This window comes from Choloepus didactylus, chromosome 2, assembly GCF_015220235.1.
Source record: "Choloepus didactylus isolate mChoDid1 chromosome 2, mChoDid1.pri, whole genome shotgun sequence".
NCBI lineage: Eukaryota > Metazoa > Chordata > Mammalia > Pilosa > Megalonychidae > Choloepus > Choloepus didactylus.
Window position 1 is genome coordinate 158,453,251 of NC_051308.1, and position 17,576 is coordinate 158,470,826.

The following is a 17,576-nucleotide window of genomic DNA, read 5'->3' on the forward strand; positions in this document are numbered from 1 at the left end:
TTAAACAGTCCTCAGTCATCAGTGACATGTATGGAACAATACATGTGATTACAGTTGTTTATTAAACAATTCCTGGGGTAGACACTGCCTGTATATACCACAGCCTCCCGTGACCACCCACTCTTTGGGGAGAGAAAGCAGTAGGTCAGTAAGCTGACATGCTGCAGGTCATCTTCCCTGCCTGAGGGCCCCTAAACTTGCAGGGTAAATCTGTTTATTCTGCTAAGCTCAGGCTGCAGCTGCATGCCCTACCCACCCCCCCACCCCCGCCCCGGCTTGTCACTAACTTTGAGCTGAATAAGTGGAGACTGGTATATGGAGAACAGAGGCTCTAGATCAGAGCAATTTTAGGTACTTACATTTATTATTCCTTTTTTTTTTTTAACTTTATTTATCGAAGAATTAAAAAAACACAGACAACATTTCAAACAAAACAAAGCAAAGGATTAAGAACAACAAATAACAGAAAATGACTACATTGCTTCCAACATGTTCCTACCATACCCCAAGAAAATTAACAAACCATAATATAATTCCTTCTTAAGAAACAGCGTAACCAAACTTTAGCGAAGTTGAGGGGTTTAGCTTTCTTAAGGAAAATAACCTAGTGTATTAAGACAGGGAAGCCGATTTGTAACAGCTCTGCACTTAACAGTTACCCTTAAAGTAAACGTAGTAGTCTTAGCCAAGAATATCGGATACCTCCAGTACTCTATTACTTTTTAAAATTTTAATTAATTAATTTTTAGAACAGTTTTACATTTATAGAAAAATTGAGCAGGTAATGCAGCATTCCCATAACACCCCCCTACACATATATACACAGATTCCCTATTAGTTATTAACATTTTCCATTGGTATGATACATTTGTTCCAATTAATGAACCAATATTGATACATTACTATTAACTAAAGTTTGTAGTTTGTTCTGATTTCCTTAGTTTTTAACCTAATGTCCTCCTTCTGTTCCAGGAATGCCATCCAGGATACTACATTACATTTAGTTGTCATATCTCATTAGGCTCCGCTTAGCTGTAACAGCTTTTCAGATTTTCCTTGTTTGTGATGACCTTGACAGTTTTAAGGAGTACTGGTCAGGTATTTTGTAGATTTGTCTGATGTTTTTCTCATGACTAGACAGGGGTTATGGATTTTGGGGAAGAAGATCACAGAGATAAAGTGCCAGTTTTCATTGCAACTTATCAGTATTATAAACTGTCAACAAAGATCACAGAGGTAAAGTGCCATTTTCATCACATTATATCAAGATTACAGTACTGTCAACATGACATAGACTTTTGATATTGACATCGATCACCTGGCTGAAGGAGTGTTTGTCAGGTTTCTGTACTGAAAAGTTACCCTTTCTTCCCCTTTTCCCTGTGGTGCTCTTTGGGAGGAAGTCACTGTCCATATGCGGAATTCCTCCACTTAGAAGATTGGTCTCCTCTTCTCCATTTATTTATTCATCCATTTATCTTCATCAATATGGACTCCTGGATATTTATTTTACACTTTGGGTTATAATCCAATTCTACTTTATTGAAATTTTTTTTAAATTTTATATATATATGTATATATATATGTGTGTGTGTATATATATATATATATATATATACTTATTTTAAATTGAGATTGTTCACATATCATACAACTATCCGAAGATCCAAAGTGTACAATCCGTTGCCCATGGTGCCATCATACAGCTGTGCACCCATTAACACAATTAATTTTTTTTTCAGTTTTTAGAACATTTTCATTACTCCAGAAAAGAAATAAAGACAAAAAAAAGGAAACTCAGATCCTCCTATACCCCTAACCATGCCCCCCCTCCATTATTGATTCATAGTTTTGGTATAGTACATTTGTTACTGTTGATGAAAGAATGTTAAAATACTACTAACTGTAGTAGTATAGTATGCAATAGGTATACATTTTTTTCTGTATGCTTCTCTATTATTAACTTCTAGTTATAGTGTCATACATAATTTCTAATACGTGTATAGTTAATCACAGACATTGTCCACCACAAGATTTACTGTTTTATACATTCCTGTCTTTTAACCTCCAGCTTTCTTTCTGGTGACATATGTGACTCTGAGCTTACCCTTTCCACCACCTTCACACACCTTTCAGCACTGTTAGTTATTCTCACAACATGCTACCATCACCCCTGTCCATTTCCAAACGTTGAAGTTCACCCTAGTTGAATATTCTGCTAATAATAGGCAACTGCTCCCCATTCTTTAGCCTCATTCTATATGCTGGTAACATATTTCATGTCTTTGAGTTTACATATTATAATTAGTTCATATTCGTGAGACCCTGCAATATTTGCCTTTATGTGTCTGTCTTATTTCACTCAATATAGTGCCCTCAAGATTTATCATCCCATTTCTTTTAAGATGGTTTTGTTCACACACCATACATTCCATCCTAAACAATCATTGGTTCCCTGTATAGTCACATATTTGTATTCAGCACCATTGCCACTATCTTTATAAGGACATATCCATTTCTTCCACAAAGAAGGAGGAAGAGTCAAAGAAGGTAGAGAGACAAAAGAAAAAGAAAAGAGAAAGAGAGAAAAACAAACAAAAAAACCCACAAAACTTGACAGCTAGTAAGCAACGAAAGGAAAGATAGCATTAAACTAAAGTGGAATAGAGTCAGACAACATCACCAATGCCAGGAGTTCCATATCCTTCCCCTATTCTCCACTCCCCCATATGCAATTAGCTTTGGTATATGGCCTTTGTTATATTACAGGAAGCAAAATACAATGTTTCCATAAATTATAGTCTCCAGTTTGCATTGATTGTATTTTTCCCCCAATCCCACACTATTTTTAACACCTTGCAATGTTGACATTCATTTGTTCTACATCATGTAAAAACATATATGTACCTTTTATTACAATCATTGAACATCCTAGGTTTCCCTAAGTTACACAGTCCCAGTCTTTATCCTTTGTCTTTTGTTCTGGGGTCCCACATGATCCCAACCTTCCTCTTTTAACCATACTCACAGTCATCTTTCTTCAGTGTACTTACATTGCTGTGCTACTATCTCCCAAAATTGTTTTCCAAACCTCTCACTCCTGTCTTTTCCTTTCTGTCTGCAGTGCTTCCTTTAGTGTTTCCTGTAGAGCAGGTATCTTGTTCACAGACTCTGTCATTGTTAGTTAGAGAATATTTTAAATTCTCCCTCATATTTGAAGGACAGTTTTGCTGTACATAGGATTCTTGGTTGGTGGTTTTTCTGTTTCAGTATCTTAAATATATCTATCACCCCACTTCCTTTTTGCCTCCATGGTTTCTATTGAGAAATCCACACATAGTCTTATCAAGCTTCCTTTTGTATTGATGGATTGCTTTACTCTTGCTGCTTTCAGGATTCTATCTTTACCATTGATGTTTGAAAATATGATTATTAAGTGTCTTGGCATAGGCCTATGCAGATATATTCTGTTTGGGGTACTCTGCGCTTCTTGGATCTGTAATTTTATGTCTTTCATAAGAGATGTGAAATTTTCATTGAATATTTCCTCTATTATTGCTTCTGCCCATTTTCCTTTCTCTTCTCCTTCTGGACATCAATGATATGTACATTCTTGCTTTTCATTTTGTCCTTAAGTTCCTGGAGATGTTGCTCGTATTTTTCCATTCTTTTCTTTATCTGTTCTTTTGTGTGTAGGCTTTCAGGTGCCTTGTTCTCCAGTTCTGGAGTGTTTTCTTCTGCCTCTTGAGAGCTGCTGTTGTGTGTTTCCATTGTGTCTTTCATCTCTTGTGTTGTGCCTTTCATTTCCATAGATTCTGCCAGTTGGTTTTTCGAACTTTTGATTTCTACCTTATGTACGCCCAGTGTTTTCATTATATGGTTCAGCTCTTTCGCCATATCTTCCCTAAACTTTTTGAATTGACTTATTATTAGTTGTTTCAATTCCTGAATCACAGATGAAGTGCAAGTTTGTGCCCCTGACTGGGCCATAACCTCATTTTTCTTAGTGTAGGTTGTAGTTTTCTGTTGTCTGGGCATGGTTTCCTTGGTTACACCAATAAGGTTTTCCCAGACCAGAACAGGCTCAGGTTCCAGAAAAAAGAAATATTCAGTATCTGGTTTCCCTGAGGGTGTGTCTTAGAAAATTGGTACACCCTGTGAGGCCTTGGGTCACTGTGCTTTTCTGCCCAGCAGGTAGTGCCTGTCAGCCTGTAGCTCCAGACTGGTGTAAGGAAGTGTGGCCTGTGGCTGTTTTCCCCCAGGCTCTGGGGTCTGGTTCTGAATGGAAGGCAGGTAGTAGAGCTTGGCCCCACCCCTTTCCTCTTAGGGAAGATAACCCCCCTAGGGAGAGGTCATTAGCATTTGAATAGACTCTGCTGTGCTATCTCCACTCTTGTCTGGGTCATAGCACTGGGAACTGAAAATGGCTGAGGCTTTCTCCACTGAGCCGAAACAGAGACAGAAAGCCCCCTTCAGGGCCAGTCTGTCGTCACCCTCCAGCTCTCCAAGGTCAGTCTTCACCCAAAGCCTCTGTCTGCTTGTTGGGGATTCATAGCTCATAGCGTGCAGTCCACTCTTGTTAATTTAAAACCCCAGTTGGAGCTCAGCTGAGCTATATTCGCTTGCTGGGAGAGAGCTTCTCTCTGGCACCAGGAGGCTTTGCAGCTTGGGCTGTGGGGAAGGGGCTTCCGGCTTGGGTCCACAGTTTTTACTTACAGATTTTATGCTGCGTTCTCGGGCATTCCTCCCAATTCAGGTTGGTGTATGATGAGCGGATGGTCACATTTGTCCCTCTGCTAATTCCAGATTATATGCTAGTTGTTCCTGGTTGTTTATTAGTTGTTCCAGGGGGACTAACTAGCTTCCACTCCTCTCTATGCCACCATCTTAGATCCTCTCCTACTTTATTTATTTTATTGCTCAAAATGTTCCAGCTTTGGTCATTGGGTCCCTTCTCTTTTGAAGTTATTTTCAAAGAGGAATCAAAGTTTCTGGTTTCAGTGCTAACAGGACAGAGGTCTTTCAAGGTGAGGACTGGCCTGCAGACCACCTGGCTTCTCTGCTCAGCTGAGGCTGCTTTTCAAGGGGAGCAAACCCCACTCCTCATGCCTCTCAGCAAGCAGGGCTTTGAGCCAAGTGTATACGGAGAAATGAAAGAGCGGCAGGTTCCAAATTAGAGGGTATGCAGAAGAAGAAAGTGATAATGCTTTGTTTGGGTAAAAGACGAAGGTGCATGCAGGCCTGCGTGCACACACAAGGACACTTCATTTCATTCTATATTTGATGAGTATTTACAGAGTGCATACTATTGCCTGGCATTTTGCCAGGCACGGGAGATGGGCTGTAACAACACAAAGACCCTGCTTTCTGAGCACATGTTCTAGTGGGAAGACAAACAATACTCCAGGTAGATGGTGCCAGGTAGTAAGAAATGCTAAACAGAAAAATGAAGCAGGGGAAAGGGCTGACGTGCAGCACAGGTGGGGTGGAGCCCTTTTAGAGAGTGACAGGGAAGGGCTCTATGATAAAGTGACATGGGAGCAGGACCAAGGTGGAGAAATGAGTCCTGTGGCTAAATGGGGAAGAGGCTTCTGGGCAGAGGGGACAGCAGATGCAAAAGCCTAGAAACTAATGGCTAAAATTCGCTGCAGGGATTATATGTGGTTTAAATCTCCTGTGCTGTTCTGATTTTGCCATTAGCATTAATTATTAAAAAGAATTTAGTGAGCAAACATCATTGCCTCTGAGGATTGATCTGTTTTCTGGCCACTAGGATCTCAACTGACCTAACATCCAAAGAGGAGAAGACTGTTCTACTTCATGGACCATAAGAAAACAAAATACCTACAGTATCAATTGCCTGGTCTTAAATGCACCCGTGTTTCTTCCCAGGGGGAAGAGGAGAGTGTTATTGACAGCCAGCTAAAAGGCCTGGCAGCAACTTGTCTTGTAAGATGTAGCTAGAAATAAAAGCTGTTCAAGTGGTTTTCAGATGTCTTAATTTTCATAATTGCTTCCACATTATGGGCTAGCTGAGCATTTTTTTTTTTTTTCAGACAATTGAATTTGGGAGCATCTAAATGAAAGATTTGCTCATGAAGTTTTCATTTGGATTCCACATTTAGGCTTCCTAAACCATCATTTTACGAAGTCTTAAATTACTGAAGTTTGAAGTTGTGGTAATAGCTCCAAAGTTTAGCATCTTTTATTTCTGGGTCAGAACTATTCAGACCCTTTAAACCTTTTAGTTTTTAAAAAAAAAAATCAGCTTGGGATTTGGTGGAAGTGAAGTTTAGTGTCTTTAACCTGGTCCTGAAATTGACCATATAGTGCCTTGCTTTCCAAAAATTTGAAAACATCTTTTCAGAAATTTGCCTTTTCTATGCTTTTCAGGGCTATAAAACAACAACAAACTGAAGGCTATTTAGAATGTCCAAAGACATTCTATTTAGAATGTCTGAATGTTATCTGACCAGATCATTCTTTTTGGCTATTCTATAGTTATTGTAACTATAACTACACTCAATTCTGTGTAGTGTTCGGTTTGCCTGTGGAGAGAAAGCATAGTGTTGTAGACAGGAATGGGAGCCTTGGAGCAAGGTTGCCTGGATGGAATCCAGTATCTTTTACTTACTGGCTGTGTGGCCTTAGGCAGGAGTGCTTTAATATCCTCATCTGCAAAATGGGTGTAATAACTGGATTTACATCATTGTTGTGAGGATTAGATGAAATGATACACGTAAGATGCTTAGTCCAACACCTGGCACAAAGTACACCCTCATAAATATTAGTAATTAAAAATGGTAATAATAAAGTGGACATATTCAGGAACTTTCCCGAGAACAAACAGTTAATAAGTGGTGGAGCGCTCTAATTATCGTATTTAGTGGTTGACATGTAAATAAGCAAAGGCATTTAACTGAACCTTTTCATTTTAGAGGGGAAAAGTTACTGCAGGACAGACATTCATTCATTCATTCAACAAATGCCAGTGATGTAGAAGAGACCATAATTGACAAGGTGTCTGCTCTGCTGGAGTAGAGTGGTTTAGTGGTGGGAGATGGACAACAGATGTTTAAATACAAAAGGAAATACTGGGCAATGAATGATTAGTTCTCGGATGAAGATAAAAATGGGGCTTTCTGTTAGCAAGAGACACAGGGCTGCTTTGAGTTGGTCAGAGAAGGTATCTCTGTGGAAGGGATGTTTAGGCTAAAACAAATAACTGACTGATTTGTTTTCAGATCCCAGAATTGTATTTTAAGGTTTGAGGAGGGCCAAGAGATGATAAATGGGTGTTTTGTTATAGGCTTATTAAAGTTTTTGCTAATTTCCAGGTTAGAAAATATGGTGAAGTGTAGTTATTGGGAACCGTCAACAGTTGAAAGCATATGGCAGAGTAGGAAAATCAAAAGTAGTAATTCACAAAGTGGTTATTCATTTTTTTTGAACTCTGGGATGATGACATTGAGAAATGTTTTATAGGAGAGTTGGTGAAAATGATATCCTGGTGGAATTAGTTGTCAGCAGGTAAAGTTTTACGGTTATGTGAAGTTTTAAGTAGAAAACCAATTTGTTTTCATTATCACTGAAAAACTCTGAAGTGTGTTAGTAAGAGTAAACTGAGCATAAACAAATCTTTGAGGCATTTCCTTTGAACATTCATTTTGATTCTTCAGAACTAAAGTTTTAGAACAAAGAATATGTTGAGTAAAATACGTGCTCCTAAAGCAGAATTTGTAAACTAGCTTTTTAAAGTTTATTTAATTATGTATTATAGAAAATGCAGGAAATAGAAAAAAACTAGAGAGAAAGTTTTAAAATGACCTACATTTCCATCATTCTTAATTAACTATTTATGTTTTGGGATTTTTTTTCCTTATCTTTTTTTTTTTCCTATACCTTTTAGAAGTAATTGATGTGTACATGTATGTATATACATAAATAATTTATACATAGTTGAAATTAAAAGAATGGCATATGCTTTTACTCATATTACCACAACTCCAAGGTAAACATGATTTTCAATGGCTGCATAATATATTACATTTTGTAAATGGAAATAACCTGTTTCACCAATTCCTATATGAATTTAATTTGCTCTCATTGCCTGTTTCTCCCCAAAGTAGAATCCACGGTTGGGGCTGGAGGGTAGGGAGTTGCTTAGTGGAAGTTCTGGTCGGCTGTGGTTTTTCAGAGATAAATCAACTTTATAAAACAAAAACTACTTCTCAGTCTCAGGACAATTTTTGTTAAAATATTTCTAATAAGAATGTGCTATTTTGGTTGTGATGAGGAAATTTGAATTTGAAGATTTTCGAAGTAAAATCATTGATGTTTTAGTGCATATATAATTACAAACTCAACCAAATTTATAAACCATAATAAAAAATTTAAGACCTATTCAAAAGGAAATTAGAAAAATTTTAACACTATTTTTGGTAAGATCTTAATTCCAAGGTATTTTTGACATATTAATCTTGATATTGCAAATGAATTAGTCAAGGATAATATAAATTTTCAATTAGAAATGTGTTTCTCTTAGCTATCTAGAGCATGCAGCAAAATAAAATCACATACATAATTTTTAATTGTGAGAGGATGTAATAATTGCATCATTAAACTTTCTTATATGTTCTTGGATTGCTTGTCTTGAATTTCTATACACTTTGACATGGTTGAAGGCTGAATTTTCTCCATAGATATTTAAATTGAATATCAATAGATTAGTATCTCCTATTCAAGGCCCATCCATGTGCTGCTGGTGGGATCCAAAACATGAACTACCTCAAGAGTAGTTTGACAATATGTATCAGAAACCTTTTTAAAAATTCCTATTCTTTACTCCATCAATGTCAAATCTATGAATTACTCCTAAGGAAATAATTGGACAAATACATAACAATTAATGCACAAGTATGTAGCTTTGCTTATCATAGCAAAATACTGGAAATAACATTAATGTCCAATCTTTGGGATTAGTTAAATAAAGTGCAATATATTCAGATAATGAACTATTATAAGTCATTAAAATGATCATATATTTCTGTATTTTTAATTTGGAAAAGTTATTATTATATTATGTAGATACAGTGACCTACTGTTTGGAGTTTTTGAACTTTCACAGTTAAGTATTGGTGAATGTCTGCCAAAGAGAGTGATTTTTGTTTTGCCATTATAAAAATTGAGTCTTCTTTCCTTATAATTGAAAGCACCAGAAACTTTTGTGTCTTGAGACCACTTATACTTTAAGCATAAAAAATGGTATTCTACCTCCCATTTGCTATGGCAGAGAAGCAAGAATCTAATTCATTTAAAAGTATCATTACATCATTAGAATATAAATTAAAAAGAAGATTGTCTGAGATACATTTGTACTACTTAAAATTGATATCTGGTCTGCTTCCTGAATCTGGATGTGGTATTGGATTGCAGAATTTGTAAGGACCTTAAAAACTAGGGATTTCTATTAAGCTTGTGCTGTTGGAGTTGCTTCATTCCCACCAGTGGGCACCTGGGCTTACAGGGTCTCCGTTCTCCAGTAAATAAGTTGCATCCTCTTCCCTTGTGAGGGAGCCCATGGTCACTCTCCCAAAAAGCTGTATTTCTTGGTCTTAAGCCCCACTCTCCTTGATTGGCCCCTTCATGGCTGTGGCCAGGCCACTGTGAGGCAGAACACCTGCTCTTCCCCACCAACCGCAGACGTATGGGCATCTTTGAAGTCCCTGCCCAGCCCCTCGTTGGTCAGAATCCCTCACTTGTGGGGTCCAAGGGATCTTGTGCTCAGAAAATTATGTCTTCTCTGCCTGCCTGATACCCCAGTTTGGGGTCAGCTTTCAGCCATGTGTCCCAAGGGGTTGGCCTTCACGTGATAACTATGTTCTGACATCCGCATTGGATGTCTGCCCAAAATCCAGGTCTCAGCCTTGTGCACAGAGGCCTGATCCTCCACCACCTGCTGGCTTGGAGAGACCCCAGGAAGGGAAACTGAGTTGAAGTGATTGAATGGGAAAATCCAGTAAACCAATTCACACCAGTACAATTTCGATTGGGAGACTAGAAGGAAGAAGGTAAGGAAAGGGTATCGAGACCAAGGTCTCCAGCCTTGGACCACATGCTTAGTAAATGAGCATTGCAGTTGTAGCTTGAAACCAAAAGATGGCAAAAAGAGGCTCAGGAGTGGAATCAGGAGTGGTGGTAAATTGGTCTGTTGGGGAAATCATTTGGTTGTATGAAGAGTAATTCATCTCCCGTTATCTTGGCTAGAATTTATCTGGCATTACTATGTTGCCTTGATTAATGCACATAACCCCTGAATAAGAAATGAATTGGACACTACCAGGAGGAAGTGTTAACATCAACATGCTGTGCTGTAATTGTTACTAATGCACAGTGGATGTTTCAGGGCTCAGCACCTTTGACCTGTTGCTCTCTGTAACATCATTCGTTCATTCAATCAGCCAGCCAGCCATTCAACAAATAGGTGTAATGGGGGCAGCAGGACCCTGGAGTTATAATGGTGAACAAAATGGATAAAGACCTTCCCTCACTGAGCTTGCAGCCTAACCTCAGAAACAGTTACTAATGCAAGATAAGTGCATCTACAGGAGGTTAGGGGCTAGGGTCCTAGAACAAGGGACATTTTCACTGAATCCTGAAGGATTATAGGGGATTGCCAGGAGAAGAAGTTTAGTGATGGCAATTGGTGATTTTGTGATCGATTTTACAAATAGTGATATTTGTTTCTTCTTTAAATTTCTTTTCTAGGATGTGCAGTTCTTCTCCACAATGAATGAGTGTCACTATGATAAGCACATGGACTTTTTTTATAATAGGAGCAACACCGACACTGCCGAAGAGTGGACAGGGACGAAGCTTGTGATTGTTCTGTGTTTTGGGACGTTTTTCTGCTTGTTTATTTTTTTCTCTAATTCTCTGGTCATCGCAGCAGTGATCAAAAACAGAAAGTTTCATTTTCCCTTCTACTACCTGTTGGCCAACTTAGCCGCTGCAGATTTCTTTGCTGGAATTGCCTATGTATTCCTCATGTTTAACACTGGCCCAGTTTCAAAAACTTTAACAGTCAACCGCTGGTTTCTCCGCCAGGGGCTTCTGGACACTAGCTTAACTGCCTCCCTGACCAATTTGCTGGTCATTGCCGTGGAGAGACACGTGTCAATCATGAGGATGCGAGTCCACAGCAACCTGACCAAAAAGAGGGTGACGCTGCTCATTTTGCTCGTCTGGGCTGTCGCCATCTTTATGGGGGCGGTCCCCACCCTGGGCTGGAATTGCCTTTGTGACATCTCTGCCTGCTCCTCCCTGGCCCCCATTTACAGCAGAAGTTACCTCATTTTCTGGACTGTGTCCAACCTCGTGGCATTCTTCATCATGGTTGTGGTGTACCTGCGGATCTACATGTACGTTAAGAGGAAAACCAACATCTTGTCTCCACATACGAGTGGGTCCATCAGCCGTCGGAGGACACCCATGAAGCTAATGAAGACAGTGATGACTGTCTTAGGTAAGAAGAACCAAGTGAGCTGTTATTCCCATGTGCTTAATAAATATTTATTGAGCACTGACTGTGTGCAAGACACCCTAGGCAGTAGGAATGCAGCAGTGAACAAGAACAGACATAAATCCCTACCTGCCTGGAGCTTATATTCTAATGGGAAAAGATAAGAGTAAAAATAAGTAAAGATTTATAAAAGAAGATGTTGTTGAGCCTTATGGAGAAAAATAAAGCAAAGAAGGGAGATAAGGAGTGCCAGGCAGGTGTGGTTTGCAATTTAGAAGTTGTGAGGGATGGCTTCACCTAGAAGATGACTTTTGAGAAAGCTGTGAACATGGTGAGGGAGTGAACCATATGGATATCTCAGGAAGGGTGCTCCAAGCAGGAAGTGCAGAAGCCCTGAAGCATGCACCTGTTTTGTGCATTTGAGGAACAAGGAGGCCAGTGTATCTGGAGTGGAGTGAAAGAGGGACAAGTAGGAGCAGATGAGGTCAGGGAGCTGATGGGGGTTTGGAGGGACTCAGATTATATAGGGCTGTATAGTTACCATAAGGATTTGGCTTCTCTGAGTGAGATGAGAAGCCATTGTAGGTTTTGAACAGGAGACTGACATGATCTGACTTACATTTTAATGTCGTCCTTCTGGCTGCTGTTTTGAGAAAATACTGTAGTGGGGCAGGGGCAAAAATGGAAAAACAAGGAAATTGGTTAAGAGAGTGTTTTAGGACTGGAAGGGAGAGTTGAGAGTGGCTTGGCCCAAGGGACGGTTTGGAGGTGGTGAGGCATGGTTGGCTTCTGGATATATTTTGAAGGTAGTGTTGATAGGATTTGCTGACTGTTGGATAAGGGAGCTGGTGAGAGGAGGAGGGGAAGTGGGGTAGATGGTGAGTAGGTTTGGAGGGGAAGGTCAGAGTTTGGTTTGGGACCAGCTGTGTTTAGGATCCAAGTAGAGATGCTGAGTGCGGTCGCAGCTAGGGGCGGGCAGCCACGGAACCCTCTGCGCTCAGCGTTGCTTGAGGGGTACCGGCGGCAGCTCTTCCCGGAGGCGAAGGTGAGGCAGGGGACTTGGCCGAGTCCCTGGCGGAGGCGTGCAAGGTGTGGAGGGCGGCAAGAGAGGGACGCGAGACACTCTCTTTTCAATGTAGTAGAACAAAAAGCCTTTATTCAGGGGTGAGCACAAGTTATATAGGGTGGCATAGAGGGCGGGGTCGGTGTTAGGGGTGTGGGGTCCTTACATGGCAATGCTGAGGGGATAAAGGCTAGGATTGGTTCTGAGAGGGCGCGGAGGTCGTTTGAAAAAGGGCGGGAGTTGCTCTGGCAGCGGTGTATGCGCACTGGCGGTGGCGGGAGTTGCTCTGGCAACGGGGAGTGTGCGGGCAAGATAAAGGGGGCGGTTTTCTCTGGCAAGCTTCCTCTAACGGTTGTATTTTGGGTGAGGGAGATGGGGCCTGTAGCCTGCTCCACTTTCTCAGGCCCGGGGGGCTGTGGAGGGTATTACTGCCCATGCCCACTACCCTCTCCAGGGGCTGGCCAGGTTCCCTGGGGGGGGGCTGTGGAGGGCGCTACTGCCCATGCCCATCACCTCCCCCAGGGGCTGACCAGGTTCCCTGGCCCCGGCCCGCCAAGTTGGAACTCAGCACCAGCAACCCGCAATTCCCCCTTCTTTTCTAATTAGAAGAAGAAGCTCACAGGAGAGATCCGCCAAGGGATGAGGGAAAGGGGAGGCCGGGGAGGGGAAAAGGATTGACGGCTGCTCAGAGAGGCTGGAGCTTGGCATTGGTGTGGCGCCTGGGCGCTCGAGAGGGGCCTCGCTGCTTGCGGGATGGACGAGGGTGGTAACGCTGCGGAGGGTCAGCTTCTTCAGTAGAGGCAAGTCGTTGATACTGGACTTGCACAAATGATGAGAAGACAGCATTGGCCTGGCTTTTAGCAAGTTGGACAAGTCTGCGGATAACACAGGGCCCTAGGGTGAGAGCTAGAATAATCATTAGTAGGGGGCCGATGAGAGGGAGGAGGTATGGGAGGAGGAGGGCAAAGATGTGGGACCAATAGTTGGTGGCTTCACGGTCCCTTCTGCGTTGTTCTAGTCCTTCTCGGACCTTCTTTAGGCTGTTTTCGGCGAGACCTGTGGAATTGGCATATACACAGCATTCTTCTCCTAGGGTGGCGCAAAGGCCTCCTTCTTTGAGGAGAAGAAGGTCGAGACCTCGGCGGTTTTGGAGCACGACCTCAGAGAGGGAGTTAACAGAATTTTTAAGATGGGAAATAGCGTTTTGTAGGTGACGAATGTCCTCGTCAACAGCCGCCCGGAGGTGAGTTAGGGCGGAGCCTTGACTGGCTAGCGCAGCGATTCCGGTGCCAGCGCCTGCAAGACCTAGGAGGGTGGCGACCGTGAGGGTGGTGATGGGCTCTCGCTTTTGCAGAGGGGCAGGAGCTGCAGTTCTTTCTAGGCGGAGGAAGAAGTCTTCCTCACTGTGGTATAGGACCCTAGGGATAAGGACAATTAGGAGGCAAGTTTCATGAGTTGTATTGAGGGTTCGCATGTTAAGGCAGGGGGTAAGTCCTGTAGAGGAGCAGAGCCATTGGGAGGAGTTGTGGGGAATAAGAAATTTGGCAGAGCTGTCGGGGGATGAGTAGTTGGCACAAGCTGTGAGGTTGGGAGAGTTGTATGAGAGAGGGCGGATGCACTTTCCTGTGGAGGAAACCGAATGAAAGGTTAGGGGGACGGCAGAGGTATTCCAATTGCATTCCGAGGGGCTATTCTCTGTATTTTCCGAAAAGGAGAGGTTGGAGGCGACGGGCTCATACAGGGAGGAGGAGGTGGAGAGGCAAAGCCAACAGGAGGAGGTAAGATTGGGGTGGGAGGAATTCACTGAGGTGAAGGCCGCTTGGATAAGGCCGAGGAGGGGAGAGGAGTAATGAGAGGGGGGCAGAAAAGGTTGGGGTGGTGGGGTTGGCGATGCGCTGTTTGCAGCTGAGGTGCGGCTGGAGGGCCGTGGATTAAGGGGGTTAAGGACTTTGTTGGGACCAACGCCGCTCGGATTGGTGGCGGTGGGGTGTCTCTTTTGTATGGAGAAGAGACCACCCCAATCATAGCCCTCCATGTAGAGGCGGAGGCCATATGTGCGGCCACTAAGCCAATTGTCCTCGCCGGGGTTTTTAACCTTAAGGGTTATATTGCGCCAATTTGGCTTTGTCCATGACACTTGGAGGTGCTGATCTCTATTGGGAGCTTCAGACCATCCGTAGGCCATTGTTTCACACCCCCAGGAGGGGCAATAAAAATGCGAGGGGTCAGCACAGCCTTTGCCTGTGGAGGGACAAGTGTAATAACCAGAAATGAGGCCGCCTTGACATTGATTACATAACCAATTATTGTTGTTTAAACCTGTGAATTGAACAAAATCACAAATGCTGGCAGTAAACGAAGGAGCCTCGGCTGTAACATTATAGAGGAGGTCCTTCTCTATCCCCCCCATGATATGGACTGTCCAGTTAAAAGGTTGGTGTAGTGAGTTGGCCTGGGTGGAAGAGGCGAGGGCAAGCATGATCATTAGAAGGGAAGCAATGCTTGGGTGGGGGTTATGGAGGTGCAGGGGGCTTGCTTTTGCCCGTCTGTATAGGCGCATAATCTCCATGATTTCTTGTCTCTCCGGGGGTATCTCCGGACTGGGCTCCCGGTCTAGGTGCAAGGTTGTCATCTGGTACACCAGGTTGCGGAGACGACGGCGTTCTCGTTTCGTTAGACACGTGGCTGCTGGTGGCGGGTCGGATTGCTCTTCCTGGGATCCAGATTGGCTGTGATGCATCATCTGGGAAAACACAAGCAAACCCGCGCCCCTGGGCGAGGAGTGGGGAGGGACCCTTCCAGGCATTACTCTCTGGGTCCTTCCAGTAGACCATCGGGGCCTGGGTGGGCCTATACGAGGGCCCCCAATGTCTATGTAGGGGCGAAAGCCCTTCCTTATTGAATGTGAATAGGTTAAGGTGAATAAGGGCTGCTATGATAAGGTCCCCTGGAGTTGCCTGGGGGAGCATGGCCCTTTCTTTTTCAATTTGTGTTTTTAAGCGGCGGTGGACTGCTTCCACAATGGCTTGCCCCTGAGGATTATAAGGGATGCCGAAATGATGGGTGATGTTATATAACTGAAGAAAGGCCGCAAAGGAGGCACTGCGATAGGCGGGCCCATTGTCCGTTTTTATGTCCCAGGGGACTCCCATGAAGAGAATTCCTTGTCTCAGGGCCTTGATACAGTGTTTGGCCGTTTCCCTGGCAAGGGGGACTGCATAACACATGGCCGAGAAGGTGTCAATTATTACATGTACATACTTGAGGCGCCCAAAGGACGGAACGTGAGTTATGTCCATTTGCCATCTAGAATTGGGTTTTAGGCCTCGTGGGTTGACTCCCTGAGGTTGCAGGGGGCCAAGTGGCGCGAAGGGCGCACAAGTTGCGCAATTGCGGACAAGATGTTTACAGGTGTCTAGGGGGAGGCCACATAGATGATGCAACGATGCAGCCGAAAAGTGAAACTTAGAATGCAATAACTTGGCCTGGTTGACAGCGTCCCCCGGAGGGGCCGCTGTGCGAGTTAGCATTGCTTGGGTATCTTGAGCCGAGACCGCTTGGTCTACTATACTGTTGCCATCAGCCAAGGGCCCCGGAAGGCCTGAGTGACTACGAATGTGGCTAATGAACCAAGAATTCTGTCGATGCTCCAAGATGCTCCTGAGGTCAGAAAGTGCTTTATCGATGGCCGAGTTCCCGGGGAAAAAGGTGGAAAACGCGAGGACTTGGCAGACCTGATAAGTGTAGAGGCTGTCAGTGAAAATGTTTACTGGGTGGTCCCAGTGGGTGTTCAGCGTGTATGACACCGCCAGGATTTCCCCCACTTGGACTGAATGAAGGTTGACATAACTGAATAGGCGGGGTTCTGGGTGGTCCGGGGGATAAGAGAGGAAGGCGAAACGGGTTTTGGAGGCGTCAGTAAAGACGGTAGTGGCACCCGGGATGGGTGCAGAGGAGGGGAAAGGGTGGAAGGGGCTGCGGAAGGGAAGCTTGGCGAGCCCCTGTAACAGTCGATGGCTAGGATAGTGGCAGCTGAATTCCCCATGAAATCCTTCTAAAAGGATTTGCATGTCCAGGTTATCACGTATAAGCAGGCGGGTTTGGCCTGCGTCCAGGGGCCAAACAATTTTTTCTGGCGGCGCTCCAAATACATGAACAGCCAGGGTGACTAGATCTGAAGCTAGGCTGATCCAGAGCCGCACTGCGGGGCAGATTTTCCTAAGCCGGCTTTTAGCGGGGTGCGCCCAAAGTAGAGGGCCATCTTGCCACAGGCAGCCCATTGGTGTTCCGGGCGTAGGAAGGATGAGTGCCATAAGATTGCCCTCTCTAGTGCTGAACCTGTTGAGACAGCAGGCGGCGAGCGCCTTGTTAATGGCGGCAATGGCTTCCTTTGCCTCCTGGGTGAGCTTAATGCACCGGGAGACCGCTAGCGGCGGGGCTTCTGGGACACTCAGCAGCATAAAGAGTGGTTGGAGCTGCGCGGTGGTGATCGGCAACGCAGAGCAGAGCCAATTGATCTGACTGCAGAGCTGTTGGAGCTCAGTGATAGTGACCCGATCTGGTATGTCCAGCTGGGGAGCGGACGGGGCAATGGTTTTATCAATGCTAAACCCTAAGAAGGCCAATGGCGGCACAATCTGAACCTTTTCGGGCTGAACCGTAAGGCCGAGGTCAGCTAAATTAGTGGTGAGGTCTTTGAGGATTAGAGGAAGCGCCTCGGCGTCCTCAGAGGCCACCAAGATGTCATCCATGTAATGGATGAGCATGGCCCGCTTTCGCAGGGGGGCCACTGCGTGATTAACATACATTTGGCAGATGGCCGGACTGTTACGCATCCCTTGAGGGAGGACTTTCCATTGGTACCTGCTAGCCGCGCCCGCGTGATTGGGGACGGGGACTGTAAAGGCAAAGCGCGGGCGGTCTCGCTCATGTAGCGGGATGGAAAAGAAACAGTCTTTGATGTCAATGGTGGCTACGTGATAGTGAGCCGGG

At 43.9% G+C, this 17,576-nt stretch overlaps 1 protein-coding gene across 1 annotated transcript in view; it reads left to right on the forward strand.

Annotated features, from left to right (window-relative positions):
- The window catches only part of LPAR3 (lysophosphatidic acid receptor 3), an 82,919-nt gene that overhangs the window by 14,368 nt on the left and 50,975 nt on the right, over positions 1-17,576 (forward strand). Inside the window, exon 2 of the mRNA XM_037826756.1 lies at positions 10,768-11,524. Coding sequence (XP_037682684.1) covers positions 10,789-11,524 — 736 coding nt within the window. The 5' untranslated portion in view covers positions 10,768-10,788. The remainder of the gene's footprint in view (positions 1-10,767; positions 11,525-17,576) is intronic.